At 45.8% G+C, this 18924-nt stretch overlaps 1 protein-coding gene across 2 annotated transcripts in view; it reads right to left on the bottom strand.

The window, feature by feature from the left end:
* Nucleotides 1–18924, bottom strand: part of HOMER1 (homer scaffold protein 1) — a 618990-nt gene that overhangs the window by 272441 nt on the left and 327625 nt on the right. For both annotated transcript variants that reach the window (XM_078675203.1, XM_078675205.1), the window contains exon 5: nucleotides 11257–11399. In XM_078675203.1, the coding sequence (XP_078531329.1) occupies nucleotides 11257–11399 (143 nt within the window). The remainder of the gene's footprint in view (nucleotides 1–11256; nucleotides 11400–18924) is intronic.

The raw sequence follows: 18924 nt of genomic DNA, 5'->3' as shown, positions 1-18924 counted from the left end.
TGAAATAGACAAATAATAGATTTCCCCCTACGACTGAAAGAGCAGAAAATTGCCAGTATAACAGGGGTTACTTGAAAAAATGCCAATATTGTGTACCCTCACCTAATGGAGCTGGATTAGGTGTGAGGGGCAAAGGGAAGAACAGCTACTAACCAGAGGCAAGCCGAGTGGCCAAAACTAGGCAGAGGTATAGTCTGCTAAATTGTTGTAGCAGTTCTTGCAATGAAATACTCCTTGCCGAAAAGCTTCCATGATCTAGAGTTTCAGAAATAACAGATGCAAAGGAGCTGCAGTTTGTATTTTGTGACTGTACAGCCAATCTCTCACTGTTACTAGCTGACCCGCACACGGAGGACTGTGTGAGCAGGAACCCTGGAGAACTCCAGGGTTTTACAGGATTCAAGCAAACACACAATAGTTTGAAGTCAAAACTCAGGGGCTCCTTAAATAAATACAGACTTGTAGTTGAACATGGAACCCACCAAACACATTTTGTAAATATTATTTTTCAAGAATTCAAATCTGTATGTCCAGTTCTATTGTACACGTGTTCAAAAGAGAACATGCTGTACAGAATTTACATCGGAAATGGAAGACAACACACCATCAAGACCAACAGCCTGATCCACAAATGGACACTGCTCCGTGCTGAATCTGGAACCATAAAGTGGCCAATGCGAAGACAATGAGGAAAACACCAGCAAAGGGAGAAGTTAAATCCAGAAAAAGTTTCTTGATTCACAAAAGTGAAGCAAATAGTTTTCCCCCAGTTTTCACTGGTTGCAAATCGTCCCTACCACATGCAGCAACTTTAATAAGCAAGTTACTAAACTCATATCATCTGGTTAGGAATAGAAGATAACCGTGAGAAACCTGCATGACATCCTCCAAACAAACTGTGATGAACTAACAAAAGTGAAATTCATGCATTTACTTACCTACCACGAAAGTCATTGACTTATAGTGAACACCATTTCTATATGCCGACTTACTATTTATAATGTCCCTTCCTAACCATGATCGAAGTGCCAAAGCTCAATTTTCATCTACAGCTGTACACAAAAGCGCACATTCTTGCGAAATCATAGTCATTGTCACCTGTGCCTTGTGCATTTTTGCTAAATGACATCAATATCTATAATGCTTCTTTTCAGTTCACGAAGGCCTCATGGTCTAGGTTTGCTAAGCATTTTCCGAAATACTTCCCTTCCATCCCTATAAAATCTTTGTGATCAACCCATCTAGAGTCCCCAAGAATGACGACAAAAGAATGGATGTAAGCATGTTCAGAAAGTAGCAAACCGGAGCACCTCATATTATCTTAACCTAAGTAGAAAGGTGTTAATCTCCAAAACAGTTAGTCGTGGAAGGAGAACTAGCTAAGCCTGGGTGCATAGTACAGATCTTCACAGGAAATGAAGGAGGGACCTGGAGCCTAGCACTACTGTAAAGGCTACAATCAAGGACGGCTCCTCAGTTTGAACGGAGGAGTGTCGCCCCACTTAAGAATCCCCCCCCCCCCACCAAAGCCCCAGAGATGAAAAATAAAATCGTAATTAATTACCATTTTAAATTTTCATCCCCTGTACCGAGCCGAGCGTCAGGTTGGGCGCACAATGAGGACCTCGAGAACCGGTCCCGGCGCAACAATATCCGGGTCCGGGGAATTCCATCTAAAGAAGAAGGTGAGGACGTTGCCGGGTACCTGAGAGACCCGTTCAGGGAGATACTGGGTGAACCGGAGGATTTCCTTATCAGAAATGACAGAGCACATAGAGTAGGCCTGGCGCGTCGGGCCTCGGCGCCACCCCCCGATATCCTGGCCTTCCTACCGGACTTCCCTTTGAAGGAGCGGATCCTCCGTGAGACGCGAAAGCAGCAGTCATTGCGTTTTCGGGGACACCAGGTTGCTCTCTTTCAGGATCTACCGGCAATCACGCTCCAGAAACGCAAAGTATTCAAGATAGCAACAGACTTCCTGAGGGAACACGGTACGCAGTACTCCTGGGGCCACCCCTTCCGCCTCATCTTCCGATGGAACGGAACTCTGCATCAGCTTCGCTCCCTCCAGGACACCTGCGGAGTGCTAGGAATCACCGCGACGGATGAAAATGCGCCCACTCCCCGCCGCAGACGCACCACCAGAAACGGTTGGCAGATGCTCCCTGAACGGCGATCCTCTACATCTTCCGCACGACCAGACTCACCTACTATCCGAGCGGAAATGGACAACGCGGTGCGGGAGGTGGCCAGAGACACGGCATCTAGTGATACTGCACTGACGGCCTGAGAACACTCCGGGGGGAGATCAACACAGCTTCCTTCACAATGCAGGTTCGGGGGTCCTGGGTGGGGGGGGCGGCGGGTGGGGGCGTAGTGGCTGGACGTCCACTTGGATAACTTACCACAGTCTTGTCCACTGAGGACTGGACTGGGACAATGGGGTTCTGGGATCAGTTGGGGGGGAAGGGATGGAGGGGAGGGGGACAGTTGGGGTGGTTTCGAGTTGGGGCTGAGGGAGGAGTGGCCAAGGGGGGGGGGTTGAGGGAGCTTTGGTTGGGGGAGGGGAACCGGGAGGGGAGGGTGGGTCGTCCAGTGTGCTACGCAGGATGCACGATTTGGGAGGGGAGGGTGGGTCGTCCAGTGCACCATGCAGATTTCACTCATTCCAGCGGTGCTCAAGCACCTCGCTCCACTCAAGTGGAGACTCTGCGCCTTCACTTTCATTATGTCTTATGCCTGCCACGACTCTTAAGGTGTTGACCCTCAACGTCAGGGGCCTAAACAACCCGGTCAAGAGACGAGCGGTGTTGTCTCTCCTAGAGAGCACCCACGCAGATATCTGTCTTCTTCAAGAGACCCACTTATTGGCCCGCGACTCCCATAGGCTGCGCTCCAATAAATTCCCGACACAATTCTTTTCTTCTAGCAATACTAAGACAGCGGGAGTAGCAATCCTAGTGGCCTGACATTTCAAGGGGGAAGTCCTTCACAAACACGTAGAACACAAAGGCAGGCTATTGGTCTACAGGTTTAGGGTTGGGGGGTTACCTTTATGATTGGGTCCTTGTACAGCCCTAATGACCAACAGGACCGTTTCCTACGAACAGCTATGGTGGACGCGACAGCTTCACCAGATAGGTACATTATCATTGGGGGAGACTTCAACATGGTCTTCGACTCGGCCCTGAATAGATCCGCCCAACGCTCCCCGCAGGTCAGTGAGTTCTCGGCCGGGAGTAAGGCACTGTTGTCGGAAGTGGACCTACACGACCTCTGGCGTATCATACACCCCACTGATCGGGAGTATTCTTACTACTCCCACGCACACAAAACGTATGCGAGGTTAGACCATCTTCAGGTCACGACCCCGGTACGTGCTCTGGTCTCTTCGTCCGAAATGGGAGTGATATCCTTATCGGACCATGCCCCGGTCATCGCCGCGCTCTGTCTACCGCCGGTGTCCTGCCCTCCTAGAGTCTGGCGCCTTAGGGATACCCTACTGCACAAGAAAGTGGTGGTTAAGCGTATAGAGGATGTGATCCGGGATTATCTATCACACAATGATAACCCCGATACTTCCCTGGCGACACAGTGGGCGGCCTTGAAGGCAGTCCTCAGGGGAGAGTTTTTGGCCATCTCCTCAGCCGAAAATAAAGAACGACAGGATAAGTGGGACAAACTCATTCAGCGGGTTCACGAACTCGAGCAGATACACCACCGGACGGAAGCCCCCCAGATTTGGAGGCAGCTTAAAGAGGCGAGGAAACTCCTAACGGCCCTAGACATGGACCGAGCGGAGTACGCGACGCTTCGCCTGCGCCATGCCTACTACACTGGGGGGGACCGCTGCGGCCGCCTACTAGCCAACAAGCTCCGAGTGAGGCACCAACGTAAGATGGTGAAGGAAATCCGTGACCCCACAGGGGCGACGGTCAAGGAGGATGCCCATATCGCCGAAACCTTTCGCAGGTTTTATACGGATCTCTACACCGGGGATCCTCCGGATGAGGCCGCAACGGTGTCGTATCTGGACTCGGTCGCCCTCCCATCCCTTACCCCTACATAGGCAGAACACATGGAAAGGGACATTCGGATTGAGGAGTTGATCTCCGCCATCGCCAAAATTAAGCATAGCAAGGCTCCGGGGCCGGATGGATATACCTTTCTTTTTTATAAAACGTTTTGCGCGTCGCTGGCTCCGCTCCTTACCCGCCTATTTAACTCGTTTGCCGCTCCGGGGGCCATCCCGCCTGACCTTTTGAGGGCCTCTCTCACGGTCATTCCCAAGCCGGGGAAGGACCGATCGCAATGTGGCTCCTAAAGACCGATATCTCTTTTAAATGTAGATCTTAAGCTGTACACCGGGATCCTCTCGCCCCGATTAGCCCCCCACCTACCGGGACTTATAGACCCAGATCAGGCCGGATTTGTCCCTGGGCGGCAGACGGTGGATAACACCAAGAGGATTGTCCACCTCATAGAGAAGGCCTCCCGAATCCCTGGCGAGAGGATGATGTTAGCGGTTGACGCCGAAAAGGCGTTTGACCGAGTTCACTGGCCCTATCTTGCATAAGTTCTACTGAAGGTGGGTATAGGAGAGAAGTTTCGGTCCATGATCCTCAATTGTTATAAGTTCCCGACCGCAGTAGTACGGGTGAATGGCTACAACTCCCGGAGCTTTGACATCGAGAGGGGTACTAGACAGGGGTGCCCGCTCTCACCCCTACTCTTCGCCCTCTATATGGAGCCCTTCGCCCAACGGATACGTACCAACCAGGTGGCGACGTGGGTGAGGTTCGGGGGCTTTACTCACACCATGAGCCTCTACGCGGACGATATTATTTTGTCGTTAGATGAACCCCGGTCTGCTCTCCCAGAGTGCATTGAGGAGCTGGACTCCTTTGCTGCGGTTGCAGGCTTTAAAATGAACATGGGGAAATCGGTAGCCCTAGATGTTTCCCTTGCACCGGCCACTAGATCTCACCTGCAGGGCATGTTCCCAATGCTCTGGTCATCGGATCTGGTACCCTACCTGGGAATCCAGCTGGCTCCCACCTTGCCAGCTATGGTGATGGCCAACTACACCGCGCTGGGCAAGAAGATCCGGGAGGAGCTGGGGAGGTGGAATCGCGGCACCCTTTCCTGGCTGGGCAGAATAGCGGCGGTCAAAATGACGATCCTGCCCCAAGTTCTGTACCTGTTCACGGCTTTACCGCTCCAACCACACACTGGATGGATCCAACAGACACAGGCAGATCTTTCACGTTTTATTTGGCAGGGCAGGAAGCCCAGAATGCGAAGGACGCTTTCTATGTTGGCCCTGAGGCTGGAGGGCTTGGAATCCCGGACCTCCGCATATATTTTCAAGCGGCGCAGTTGCGATATCTCGTAGAATGGAGCCGGTGGGAATCGGATAAGCACTGGCTTTTCTAGGACCAGGCAGTGGCGGGCCGCCTCCTGCAGGAGGTGCCGTTTCTGCGCCGACCTCATCGCCCCGCAAATTTATACGCCTCTTTCATCACCAGGGTCCCCCTGCGTGTCTGGGATGCCACCAACGCCGTTCACAACCTTACTACGTTCCCGTCCCCGCTTACGCCACTGGCGGACAACCCGGACTTTACGCCGGGGATGGAGAAGGGAGCCTTTACCCAATGGCGAGCGGCCGGGTGTCGGGCCCTGTGCCATTTATATGGCCCAGAGGGGGTTATTCCCTTTCCGCAACTCCGACGGGAATACTCACTCCCAGAGTCTGAGAGACTCCGCTACATGCAGGTCCGTCACTGGGCCCTACACCCGCAGGTGCGGGACGCGGCCGACAGGCAACTACTCCCGTATGAGAGGTGGCTCATAACGCGTAAGACGGATACGAAATTGATTACAGACCTCTATAAACTGTTGCAACCACACTTTTCTCACTTTTGCAACCCTGGGAGGACGCTGAGCCATAAAGAGTGGGAGCAGATATATTACAGGGCACGGCATTTGGCATTCCACATGGGACTCACTGAAACATTAACAAAGGTCTCTACCTACTGGTACTATACACCAGAACGGATACACGAAATGGACCAGAGAAAGGACGGCGATTGCTGGAGGGGATGCACGCAAGTGGGCACACTGACACACATTCTATGGGATTGTCCGCTACTAGAATCTTACTGGAAGGAAGTGTTAGACGAGGTAGACTCCCATTTTGACACTGACCTGCCGCGCTTCCCAGCCTACATCCTATTAGGCCTCCCGAACAGAATGATGTACCCACTTAAATCCCGCAGAGGTAGACAGATAGCTATAGCACTAGGCTCAGCGGTTCAAAACATTCTGCACCACTGGCGCACCACCACACTTCCCTCTATCACGGGCTGGCTCCATAGACTGTGGCATATCCTGGGCATGGAAAAACTGTCACTCACAGTGGCGGGGGATATAGAGCAATTTGATGAACTCTGGCAGCCGTTCCAGTCCTTACTGGTCACTGAATTCAGGGAACTCACTTGCCCCAAGTACCTCCGCCTTCTGAGGCTCACAGCACCTGCTGCATCGCCCACCTGATCTGACACAAGACTAGTCTCGTTGGCTAAAGGTGACCTGGGTGAACGACAAGGGACGGACTGTGCACTGGACGAAGGGAGGAGGGAGGGGGGTAAGGGGGGAAGGGGGGAATGGGAGTTGGGGATGGGGGAGGAGTTTGGGGGGGGAAAGGTTGTTCTATTATAGCAACGTTAAATGCTCTTGGTTATCGCTGCAGACTGGTTTGCGGTCGGTCTATCCTTTTGAAGATGCAGTGTCAAGAGCGTGGCCCTAGCTGCAGACACCTAATACCTCATGCATTTTGTATGTTTATTCACTTGTATTGTACCAATAAAATACTTTAAACCTAAATACAGCCCGTTTTCATTAAAGGATGCATTTAAAAAGAAAAATTAAACGTTTGATGCATTTTTTTAAGAGTAGGCAGTGGTGAGTAGGGCCACTGCCTGCTCTTACAAATTACTTTCACATCCATTCACAAAGGAGAAAGGCTCCCGTGGGGACCCCTTCCCATTTGCGAGTGGCTTACCACCTACTTGAGTGTTTTGCAACCGCACATACCATTCTGACTCACTATTAAGAAGGGATGCCCTTCGCATGCACCTTCCTAATAGCGACTGGCAAACACTATTTTGCGAGTCTATGACTCGCAAAATTGCATTTGTACATTCCAACTCCCTTTTTTGCGGTCGCAAACGGACTGAACAATGCAAACCACATTTAAAGTTATTGCCAATGGCTTTGAAAAACTCTCAAGACAAGTGTACACGATAAGTGCTATACTGTCATCAGCCCTTCATCTCCTAAAGGAAGGATTAAATCTTTTACAACATGGACATGCTCAGATGCGCGCTATTCTTCAGCTAAACTGAGCGTTACAAACATTAAAATCTGGTAAAGTGCAGTGGAAAGTTATAAATCAAAGTGCATGTTGGAACCTTATAATCGGACTTTCACCCAAACAATGATGCCTGAGAAAGCAGCGACATACACCCTTTTACTTACATGGAAATAGAAAGTACCTTATTCTCTGTCGCAAACGACCCACATAATATATGGCTCCTACATGAAGTAATCTTGCCCATTACCGTCTTTCACTCCAACTACTATCAGAAATACAGGTCCTTGGGATTGTATGAAAAAATACACTTCATCATGCATGGGAGTTTCCATATGAATTTCTTTGTTACACTAAGGACAATCCCACATTCATAAGCGGAGCTGGATGTACGAATCCACAAGGTTATTTTCTTATCTTCGATTGCATTTCACTGCATGAAGCTTGTAACCCTTTATTAGCATGTTTGAATTGAAGTTACTGTCTACACCTGTTCAGTTCATCCCTTCATACCATTCTTAGTAACAGTTCTCATCTTAAAGAATAAATTAAACACGCCGCAATGTGACTACCCAGTTCTCCTACATGTTAACTGTACTAAGAACTAATTAAGTTTTGTGGTATTACTTTACATCCTCCTCCACTGAGGTTATTTGCAAATACTCCTTGGCCTGAAATAGATATAGTTAATATAAGCTTTAATAAAGTAAACAAACTATTTGTGTTATCACTCTGTGCAAGTTTGTTCCCCTTTTGCTCTGTTACAATACAATCTATGAATTGAATAATATAAAAAAAAGTGTTGCAATAATTAAGAAAGAGGTGTCCTTAACCTAAAAAGCAAAAACGTTTGACTTACAAACTGCCTGCTCTGCATCAGAGATTCTAAAACTCTTACAGGCATAATGCACTTTTTCCAGGAGCATTCGATCTGACATGCGGACTAGTTTTAAGACAGTGTTTGGACTCATTCCTTCATTCATTAGTTAACCACTTTCCAGTCTATTAAGTAGATTTTTGACAACCCTGCTGATCACTGGCTGTGCTATTTTAACCTTTCTTTTAGGAAAGAAATAAATGATCGTCAGCTCTACATCTTGAATCCTGGCTGTCCCAGTGGCCTTCAGCGTGCCCTTAAGCGCTTTGAGGACTTTTGCCTAGAACGGGGTTTGGAAATAAATATAGCCAAAACCAAGTATATGGTCCTTACTGACCGTAAATTTACTGGGTGTGCCAAACCCTATAGAGGGAGGATATACATGAACAACTCCCCGCTTGAGCAGGTTGAAGCTTTTACCTATCTGGGGGTTACCCTTCAGAAAGATCTGGGATGGACTAGCCAACTAGAACTAGCAGTCCTTAAGCATCGCCAGCAGACAGGTATCCTTCTTAAAAGGTTTAAGTCTTCTGAATCAAAACCCATTAGCCCACTACTAGAAATATATGGGATGAAGGTACTAAGTTTGGCTCATTACGGAGCTGAACTATGGGGTTTTGAGAAATTGGGGAGTCTGACACTAGCAGAAAATGAATTCCTAAGAAAAGCGACTAGTGTCCCGACAAGTACCCCGCTGTTACCTTTAATGTGGGACCTTGGGAAAAAATCTGTCCAAGATCTTGCTTTCTTACGCCCGCTCTTGTACTGGCGCAGAATATGGACCTAAGAAGAGCTTCAGCATTATGCAGAGGGCCTAAAAGAAATAATAGCGAAAGATTCCTCACAAAAAATACACTGGCCAAAGGCTATAAAGTCTCTGATAATTAGCCTGGGAATGAGGGAACTTTGGGATGACCCGGTAAATGCTGTTTTTCCCTCTAAAAAAGTTCTGAAGATAAAATATTGGGAGCTGGTTACATTAAATGCAAGAATGAAGGGCCTCTCTCAGCAACTTACAGGTCGCTTCCTGGAATTCAAGGTCTACCCTAAGCTGGAATCGTATTGGGATGCCATTGAAAAGCAGTTTTACCGTAAACTCTACTTTCAAATCAGAGTAGGCTCCCTTCCAACAAGGTCATTCACAGCTAATTGGGTAGGCAAAAACTATCATGACAAATGCCCTAGGTGCAGGGAAGAACAAGAGACGATAAGTCACCTTCTTTTTTTCTGTCCCTTCTATGTGGCCCCTAGAGAGATGTGGATTAAACCAATATGTAAACTAATCGGTATCCGCAGACATGAGGAGGCGTTAAGAATCTTGTGTACAGACCCCAATCCCCCAATTGCCATAGCAGTGGCAAAATTTTTAAAATGGGCATGGATAATTCGGGCAAGAGCACTATGAAAATAGATTGAGAATATTATTTAACCTGTTTATTTGCACTGTAAACGTTGGGATGTAGCTGAGACATGAGCCTTGCAATATAGCATCTGTCCCACATAACTGATGAATTTTATAAATTTTAAGGATGTGATTTTAGCTATGTGATATTCGGCAATTGTCTCTTGGAGTTTAATTCTTTTAAAAAAAAATATTTATTGTATAATCTTCTTAATGACACTTTTAAATCATTGGAAAATGTGATTTTATGGTTTACTTTTATGACTTAATTGTCGAATAAAGTTTATGAAAAGGTAAAATGGCTGTCTCATTGAGAAGCAGTGTCGAGGCAGTATGGCATTATATTTTGGAGGGGAATGGCTTAAAGTCCTAGATGAGCATTGGACTCTGTCATTTCACATGCTAAGTACACTACAAGTGAGAAGTCTTCAGTTGCATAAACTGGTGTCACTAAAAACACACTGGGTCTCATTCAGGGGTTGATAGCGCAGGAGGAACACTAAAAAGCGGTGATCTACCTCCTTGCCAAATGCAGGGTTACTCCCCGTTTAGATGAGGGAAAAACACGGAGTTACTGTCAGCAGAGCCACAATTGGCTCCTGCAACAGTAAACCATGACTTGGCAGTCATCTGCCACTGGATCACTAGGTCATAGAGATAGTTATCACCCTACATATTGAATCCAAGGTACCCATCACATATTTTCCCGCCATTGTTCGCCGTGCATTGAATGGGAGCCCCAGGGAAAATGTAAAACGGCTGGGAGTTTGCCTGCACCAGGCTCAGACGTATTTTTTGTTTAAAGAAAACCAGTTTCCACTTTGGGAGTTAGTTTTCTCTAAAGAAAATGTATGCTGAGCAAATGCTTTAAACAGATGAGCCGCCACAGCTCCCATCATTGCGGCTAGAAGGTCCACTGCCAGGGTGACAGGGGCCATGGCACTGAGATCGAAATTACCCAAATTGTGCTTGGCCCAAACAAAATGAAGCAAACAGCAATTTAATATATTACGTCTGCTGTGTACCAAAAGAAAATGTCAATACACTTTGAAGTAGTTCATTTACTGCTACTATGTATATAAAAATAAGATTGCTTTATTATAACTCAAGTACCAACTTGAGTGCTGCCAGTCTGTGCACGTTACTTGTATAGCGAGGACTCTCCATGGAGAGGCGCTTGGCCATGGATAACGCAGAAGGGCAGTCAAGAGGGCTAAGATAAATGATCTAGACCAGGAGTTTCCAGTGCAACGAAGAATGAATGATGCTGAGGTAAACTAAACCTAATGTCAAGGTTTATGTAGCAAGAGCTGTAGCAAGAGCTGTGGCAGAGCTGCGGAAGGGAGAGGTGGTGGGGTGAAAATGGTGCTGTGAGGGCTTTTCAGAGATAGTCGTGCATGCATCCTGTTGATTGATGTATGCTACGGCTGTCCAAATAGTTTAATTACTAATTTAATCATGGTTACCCGAAGCAAAGGTACATTATTTTCAGAGATAAACATCCTTTCAGCTATTAGACGCTACCAGAAAATACACAACTGTTCAAGACGACAACAAAGATGCACTTATTTCACTTTACTCAAGACGTCTGAATTTAGCTTGTACCTGTGGGAAAATGGTATTGCATTCTGGGTAGGTTCAGCCCTTGGTTCGGAGTTTTGTGTCACTTCTGGGGTAGTTCTTTCATCGTCTGTACCATTGATGCTTTCTGGTGTCAACGGTGATTGGATGTCACCTCCAGCAGATTCCTTTAAAACAAAGTGTCATATTTTTTTGCATACATGAACAAAACGTGAAAATGATAATCTAAGCCTACAAGGGTGCAACTGCACAACTAGTAGGACAAATCTCAAAGCACTTTTCAAAACCAGGTTAAGTATAAACTAAAACAGGCAGTGTCACACACATATGCTATCTTCTCACAAATGTATCTGGAGTGGACCTAAGCAGGTCTTATGCACCAATGTAGTCAGCGAGCCATATTTCCCCATCTTCTCCTGTCACAAGGTGGTTGCAACAGACCATAAACATAAATTACAAAGCACAAAGCATTACAAGTTTAAAAAAAGATTACATCGAAAACACTGGAAACGAAGCTTTTAAAACTGTTTGCAATCTTATAGGTTTTCTCGTTTTCGTACTCGGTTTTCTTGTTTTCGACATTTTATCCCACCCTTTTGAAGGGCGACATGTCAAGAAGGTCACCCCATCATGAAATACAGCAGGAGGTGATTAGAAAAACAGATTCCCATCCCAAATCCTCCCAAATGTCTGACATTTTCGCAAATATCAGTACCATGCCATTCCATGACAAGGTCACAAAGGGCACAGTGGACTTCCGGTTTCAGCACATAACAATTTCGATTTCCTACACAGTATCAAAATACAGTGTCTCTCATAAGAGCGGGGATTGAGGCCCTCTCACATTGATATCCATAATAGCAGTCCAGGCTGAGAAACTGGTACCATATTTGATTCTGATAGCAACCCATGGCTGACACAGGTCTGGGTTCCTTTGGGACGTTGCATGTATTTTACACTTTATGATCTTCTCTCATTTGTAAAATCACAGGAATAGCCAACATCTACATACAGCGAACATTTACGGCTCATTGGTCACAACATCTCTTCATAACCAAAGCTTATGGCCCACAACTATTGCCAAGAATTATGCATTAGCATAAACTTTTCTTTGGTGGCCTGCATGATCAAATTAAGCAGATTTCAATAATGTTTCAAATACAATTCTAGGCCATTTACTATTAGTAAATCAATTTTTTCAAATTCACTTATAGGCGATTTACTATTAGTAAATAACTTTTTAAGGTAGTATTAAAAACATCATCAAAAGATTCGGATATACTTAAAGTGACTTGTGTTTGTTGGCAGATTAGGGTCAGCTTTCCCTTAAAGGTGTTTTAGCAAAACTAATTATTTTGTTTCGCATTTTTTTCCAGAAGGGTGTAATGGGAGTGAAGTTTCTACATTTACCTGACAGTGTTTTGTTCCAGATGGAGGTTTTTATCCCGCCAAATATGCTTTAGGGAAGGATTCAGCTGGATACAAGATAGCTCGAGCTACAAAACTCCAAGCTGACTGTCTATCACGTAGTTTCATGTGAGCCTTCTTTGACACTTTGGGATTATTGATTTTACCAAAAAGCCAACTGCAGAATTTTACAAATACCACCCGATATCAGAATGAGAAGCAGAAGGGTGTGAGAAATGAGAGAGCTGGAGAAGGCAGAGCGTATCCACATATACCTTAACATCTTCAAAAACAGGTCAGGTCTAATAGCCAACATTGTTTGCACCAGCTCCGCCGCAAGTCACTTTATATCTATTGTAATTTTGCATTTTCTAGCTATTTCAACGAATCCACACCATTGCCAAGAGTGCTTATCCAGAGATGTAAGAGAGCAGCTTAGACAAAGAAGGCTCTAAGTCCTAGAACTAAAATGGTAACAGGGGCCTAAGTCTAGTGAGTGGATTGCTACTGCCTGTTGGCTTTGGAGGACCGCGTGGGAGGTGCCATGATGGCAGACTAAGACCTCTGCACTATTGCCAGCACCACAGGCGAGTCTGGAAAAAACAGAATGAGACACTCAGCTCTTCTGTGGATACATAAGGCAGCTGTCTGTCTTTGGTCGTTTTTGAGGCCGTCTGGCCAACCAGGAAAGGTCGCAATAGGGATGTCTGGAGAGCGTAGTCTGGAACCTCTCCATCTGCAGGGCAGGAGGAGACAAAAAGGCCTCGCCAAGACCTGGAGGTCAGGATGTACCCACAATGAAAACCAAGGGTGCAACTATCGAATCCGAACAGCCCACATGATTTACCGGTGCCCTGATCAAGCAAGGGCATGGGAAAGTTGGTGCATGAAGGTGGAAGATACTCATGGACGGTGGAAAGTGAAGTTGGCATAAATAGTTTAGATCTGAGGGGTGCTCCTGTTTTCCTTCCTGCTCCCCCCATCACCTTTTGTCTTGAAATGAATTGTCAGGAAGAGCACAATCATATGTGGAAATCACGAAAACAATAAGCACATTCTTTGCACTATAGAAACTGATTTTTAAATGGTGGGAATTAAGAACGTTAAAACCATGAATGTCGAACCAAATGTTTGTTTATTTATTTTTTATTTATTGGGAGTCAAACCAAATGTTAGATGGGGGCAATCACACTTCAGCTGAACCTTTTCTGTCTTCCTCCTTCTGCATCCCCCTCCTGCATATATAATGCAGGTATTAAATTCTGCCTGCTGTGAAGAACCTCAGATCTGTGAAGCAATGAATTGGGCACACTGTTAAATACCCACACAAGAACATTTGCCTGCCTTTGTCACTAACACTTAAGAGTGACGTTCTTTCCCAGTGATCACGCATACCTCAGGGTGTCTGAGAGAACCCAGCAGAAGAAGAAATCAATCTAAACAATGTTGCCTTCATCTCAGGCAGAGAATGCACAACATGTCATTCAATCTAAAATCTCTGCACTGATCATGACCACCAGTACTAGCTATCAAAGACCATAGAAATATCTTACAAACGAAAAACGGTCACATTAGCTATCGGCCACCTGCAAGCCAGCCGGACGGGTCACCTAAACAGAATCTCAACTATCCACAATGACTCCCAACATAAAGGAAATAAAGATTCATATTAAGGTCATGCAAGAGAGGACCAAGTACTCAGGATACCAATGGAAATATGCTAAAGGGCGCTCTCACTGCAACAATGTAAGAATAGTAGGCTTGCTCAAGATTATAGAGAGCCAGAAGATGAGGAACGCTTTATCTCCACAGTTGCTCCTACGGGTGTATAAAACAACTTCATGGTAGTGTGGGCGCAGAGGGTTCCCACAACAGTGCCAGTGCAGAAAAGTCTGCAGGGGTCTGTGGTGGTATAATCGCATAACTAAAGAGGCTGAGATTTGTTTCTGCAGCATTTATGAAACTTTTGTAATAGAAAATGGCGCATACCTTTGTTCAAAGCGAAATTGAAGATGTTGGATGACAGCAAGGCAGTCTTTTTCAATGACCTGAAGAACAATGTATTTACCTTTAGTAATGCTCTTCCTAGTGGATAGGCGTATCTAATTGCATACTCCTCACCTTGAGAATACCCCAAGGTGCCAGACTGGATCTAGAGAATGAAATTCCCTCATGTGTAGGTAGGTGGTGTCATGGGGCTCTGCGAAAGATCCCTCCAACCTCGGAAGTTAGGTTTGGGCCCCTACATAGCTGCCACCTACAGTTGATGACATCAGATTCTTTCTTATATCTTTCTTAGATCTGTCCTCGCCTTCAGATTTGGAGCATTAATAATCAGGTTGTGCCAGTGTGCAGCTCTCTTAAGATGAAATCTTATTAATAGGGCCTAGGAGAGTCCATTCCACAGAACAGCATGGTGAGAGGGTCAGTGAGGATACTGCGGTTAGATACAGTATCCACCAGAAAGTGTTACCGAATGTTAGTAAGTTGTTCTTCTGATGGATAGTTCTAAACCTTGAGAACAGATACCAGACTAGTACCTACCCAGGTGGTAGGACTCTGAAAAGGCTCAAATCAGGAAAACAGAATGGTCAAAATGTCCTTCCCACCGGACCTGGCTATCCATACAGTGGTGCTTCATGAATATGTGAACTACCGTCCTTGTAGAAGCCTGGCAGCTGTCTAAGGCAGAAGTGAGAAGGCGTACATGAGTCCAAAGCTCCAATCCAGGCAAAAGATGCCTCTGCGTGAGAATCACCTTGGGAACTCCAAGGCGCGAAAGCTTGGACACTGCTGTTCTCTGCGGCGCTGAAAAGATCGAGCTGGGGTTCTCCCCATTTCTGGAAGATGCCCTGTGCCACCTCCAAGTGAAGCCATTATTTGTGATCAGCTAGGCAATTCTGACTGAGTTTGTCCACCCTGGAGTTGAAAGATCTTGCCAGGTGCTGCATGACTAGGGAGATGCCCGGATGGTTCAGCCAGTTCCAGAGGCGCAGGGTCTCCTGGCCAGGACCCACAACTCCACTCTGCCTTGCTTGTTGCAGTACCACATGGCGGTGTTGTTGTCTGTAAGAACATGCACCTGTTCCCACTTGAAGGATGGGAGAAAGACTTTCAGTGTGAAACAAATCATCTGCAACTACAAAATGATGATGTGGAGGTGGGCTTCTGCCGTAGACTAGATTCCTCCAATTTCCACCTCTTCTAGATGACATCCCCAATCTATCACAATTGTTAGCTCTGGATAGGATAGGGAGAGGGGTCTGCCACTGGTCTAATTATGATCCAACAGTCACCACTGCAGATCGTTCGCAGTCTCCTACGATACCTGGATGGCTCCCTTGGTGCTGAGCCCACTGAAACTTCAAATTCCATTGCAGAACCTGCATGTGCCACCTGGTGTGGTCCACAAGCAAGATGCAGGATGCCAAGAAGCCAAGATGTTTCAGAACCTCTCTCACAAGACCCAGGTCGTGGGGTGAAACACTGGGGTTATAGCCCGAATGTCCTGGACTCACAGAGATAAAGGAAAGGCTCGAACAGCACGTGCCCAAGGTGGCTCCAATGAAAAGGAGCCTTTGTAAAGCAGTCAGGTGGGACTCAGGCATGTTGATGGAAAGTCCCTAAGATGTCAACAGGTTGGCAGTCATCTGGAGATGATTCACGACCCTCTGAGCCAAGCATACCTTCCGCAACCAGATGTAGAGGTATGGGAAGACTAGTATTCCCAACCTCTGAAGTTAGGCAGTGACCACCACTATCACTTTCGTGAACACCTGAGCCTGGTAATGCCAAAGGTGATCACTGAAAGCTAAAAGTACTTGTGACCTACCTGAAACCACAAATAGTGCAGCAGTAAACTGCAGGACGAGGATGTGGAAATAAGCATCCTGAGATCTAATGCCATCATCCAGTCTCCTGCATCCAGGGCAGGCAGAACTTGGATCAGAGAGAACATTTTGAACTTGTCTTTCCAGAGGAAGAAGTTCAGTGGGCAAAGATCGATGATGGGACGGAGACCTCTTCACTTTTTTCAGAACCAGAAAATAAAAGGAGTAACAACCAGTGCCGATCTCAGACGCTGGCACCCTCTCTATGGTTGAGTTGTCCAAGATAGCCTGAACCGCAGCTCGCACAAATGACAAGTGATTTCTGGGAGTCGTCATGGTGTAGGAGGTATGATCAGAAGGGTGAAGAGGAAAGAAGGGTGTAACCACTGTTAGCAATTTTGAGTACCCATACATCCAAAGTGATACTCTACCCCCTGTGGAGATAATAGGTGATTCAAACCCCTACTGGGCAACTGTGACCCTCAGTGGGTCACAGTTGCCCAGTAGGGGTTTGTCCAGTTGCCCAGTTGCACAGTAACAGTTGCACAGTAACATTAAGGCATTTACTGACGGTTTCTTCAGTATTGGATTGAAATAGGTTTTTTCAATCCACTAGGAATGGACACAGAATTAAATGTGGGGTTTTCTAAATTACAAAGCTGGAGAGTTATCCTAGCAGTGGCAAACTTTATTATGGTTGCTAGACAATGATCATGCGAAGATCACAATTTAACTGAGTTTATTAACACACTGGTTGGTTCGGATGCTAAAGGAGAGAATTCAATAACGGAGTTACCAAATACTAATGGAGTTTCTGTACCACCTCTAAGCAGGCAGAGCAGGTAAACACCCACAGTCGGAATATCCTCCATTGAGCAAAAAAACAGGATTCACACATAGAAAAGAATATGAAACTTTATCTTAAGCTCTTTTCCAACCTTTAAAATATTATATGGCAATTTGTTAGTTTCAGCTACATGAGATGACTAAAAAGAGAAGTGTGCATTCTTTAGTTCGTTTTTCTACCCTTTAAATATGAGTGCCTATTGAACACAGGCATCTGAGAAGCAATTTCGTTTGCCATCCGGTGTACCCAGCGGCAGGATGCTTAGAGCGCTGAGTAGACAGATATTTAAGCGAAATCAATTCATTTGGATCCTGGGTGACCCTGGAGTTAAAGATAACAAAGGTTGTTCAGCAAAATACTACAATGGTTGCAAAAATACTAGTCGCAAATTGTGACCAGTATTTTGTGACCAGTGTTTTGTACATCTGGCCCTCGGTGTGGTTTCCAGCAATGACATCAAAGACAACATTATTCACCTAAGCATTATCCCCTAGTAATATCTTTGAAAGAGTTTACTTGCATACATTTAAATTTAAATGTGGAAGAGAACTATTGTCTTGTAATAGGCTTGGTATTCTGCATTCAAAGCAGAATAGCACAGTGATCTGACCATGTGACCGGAAATAATGCGATCACACTCGGAGGTGGGTGCATGGCCGTTTATACCAAAAAATCCTATAATACAGAGTACGCAAAGTTTCCAACCCTGCCCACTTCGGAATTCAAGCAATTGTTTAGCAAAGGGTAAAGTCGCAGCCTGACAGATATCTGTCATAAGTACATGTCTCGTCAGTGGAGAGGTAGAAGATAGTGCTCTACTATATGAGCATGAATACCTTCTGGACGTTCTTTGTGAGCCATGGTATAGCACGTTTTGATGCACAGTATGATACTTCTGGAGAGAGTCCGTTTATGGACTGCCCTGCCATTCATCTTTTCAATATACTCTATGAAGAGCTGACCATCCAATCTGATTTCGTATGTTCTATCCACGCAGAAGCTTACAGCTCTTCTGGGTTTTGAGACAGTGAAGTCTTTCTTCCTCTTTAGCACAATATTGAGGGGAATAAAACGTTGAAAGACTGACCTAAGTGGAATGTGGTGACCGCTTCTGGCAGGAAGGCAGCCCTTGTTTTCAACACAAACTTTCAAGAACGAGAGAAAGAAGTGAATGGAGGTTTCACGCGTAAGGCTAGAATTTGAGTAGCTTGCCTTGCAGATGTGATGGCCACTAAGCAAATTGTTTTAAACATTAGTAGTTGTAAAAGACAACTGTGGATGGGGTTTATACATGGAATACATGAGATATGTAAGATATAAATAAGATAACAATGGGGCATAACAAAGAGTGGAAGGAAATTTGTTTCTATGTCCCTTAATGAATTTCAAAATGGTAGGAGATTTGAACAGAGATGATTGTCTGGGAAAACATATAAAAGCCAAAAGGGCTAAGAAATATCCTTTAAACCCTCTAACTGTAGCAACCGCACAGCCTTGCCGGGCTCATGAAAGAGCAAAAAGAAGATTATCAGGCAGATGACTTTTAAGAGGATCTATGGAATTGTCTTCACACCATTTTGCAGAGTTCACCCATCTACAAGCATATAT

This window comes from Lissotriton helveticus, chromosome 2_1 (assembly GCF_964261635.1).
Source record: "Lissotriton helveticus chromosome 2_1, aLisHel1.1, whole genome shotgun sequence".
Taxonomy (NCBI): Eukaryota; Metazoa; Chordata; class Amphibia; order Caudata; family Salamandridae; genus Lissotriton; species Lissotriton helveticus.
The sequence above is the reverse complement of the archived record's forward strand: the minus strand, read 5'-3'. Positions and strand labels throughout refer to the sequence as shown.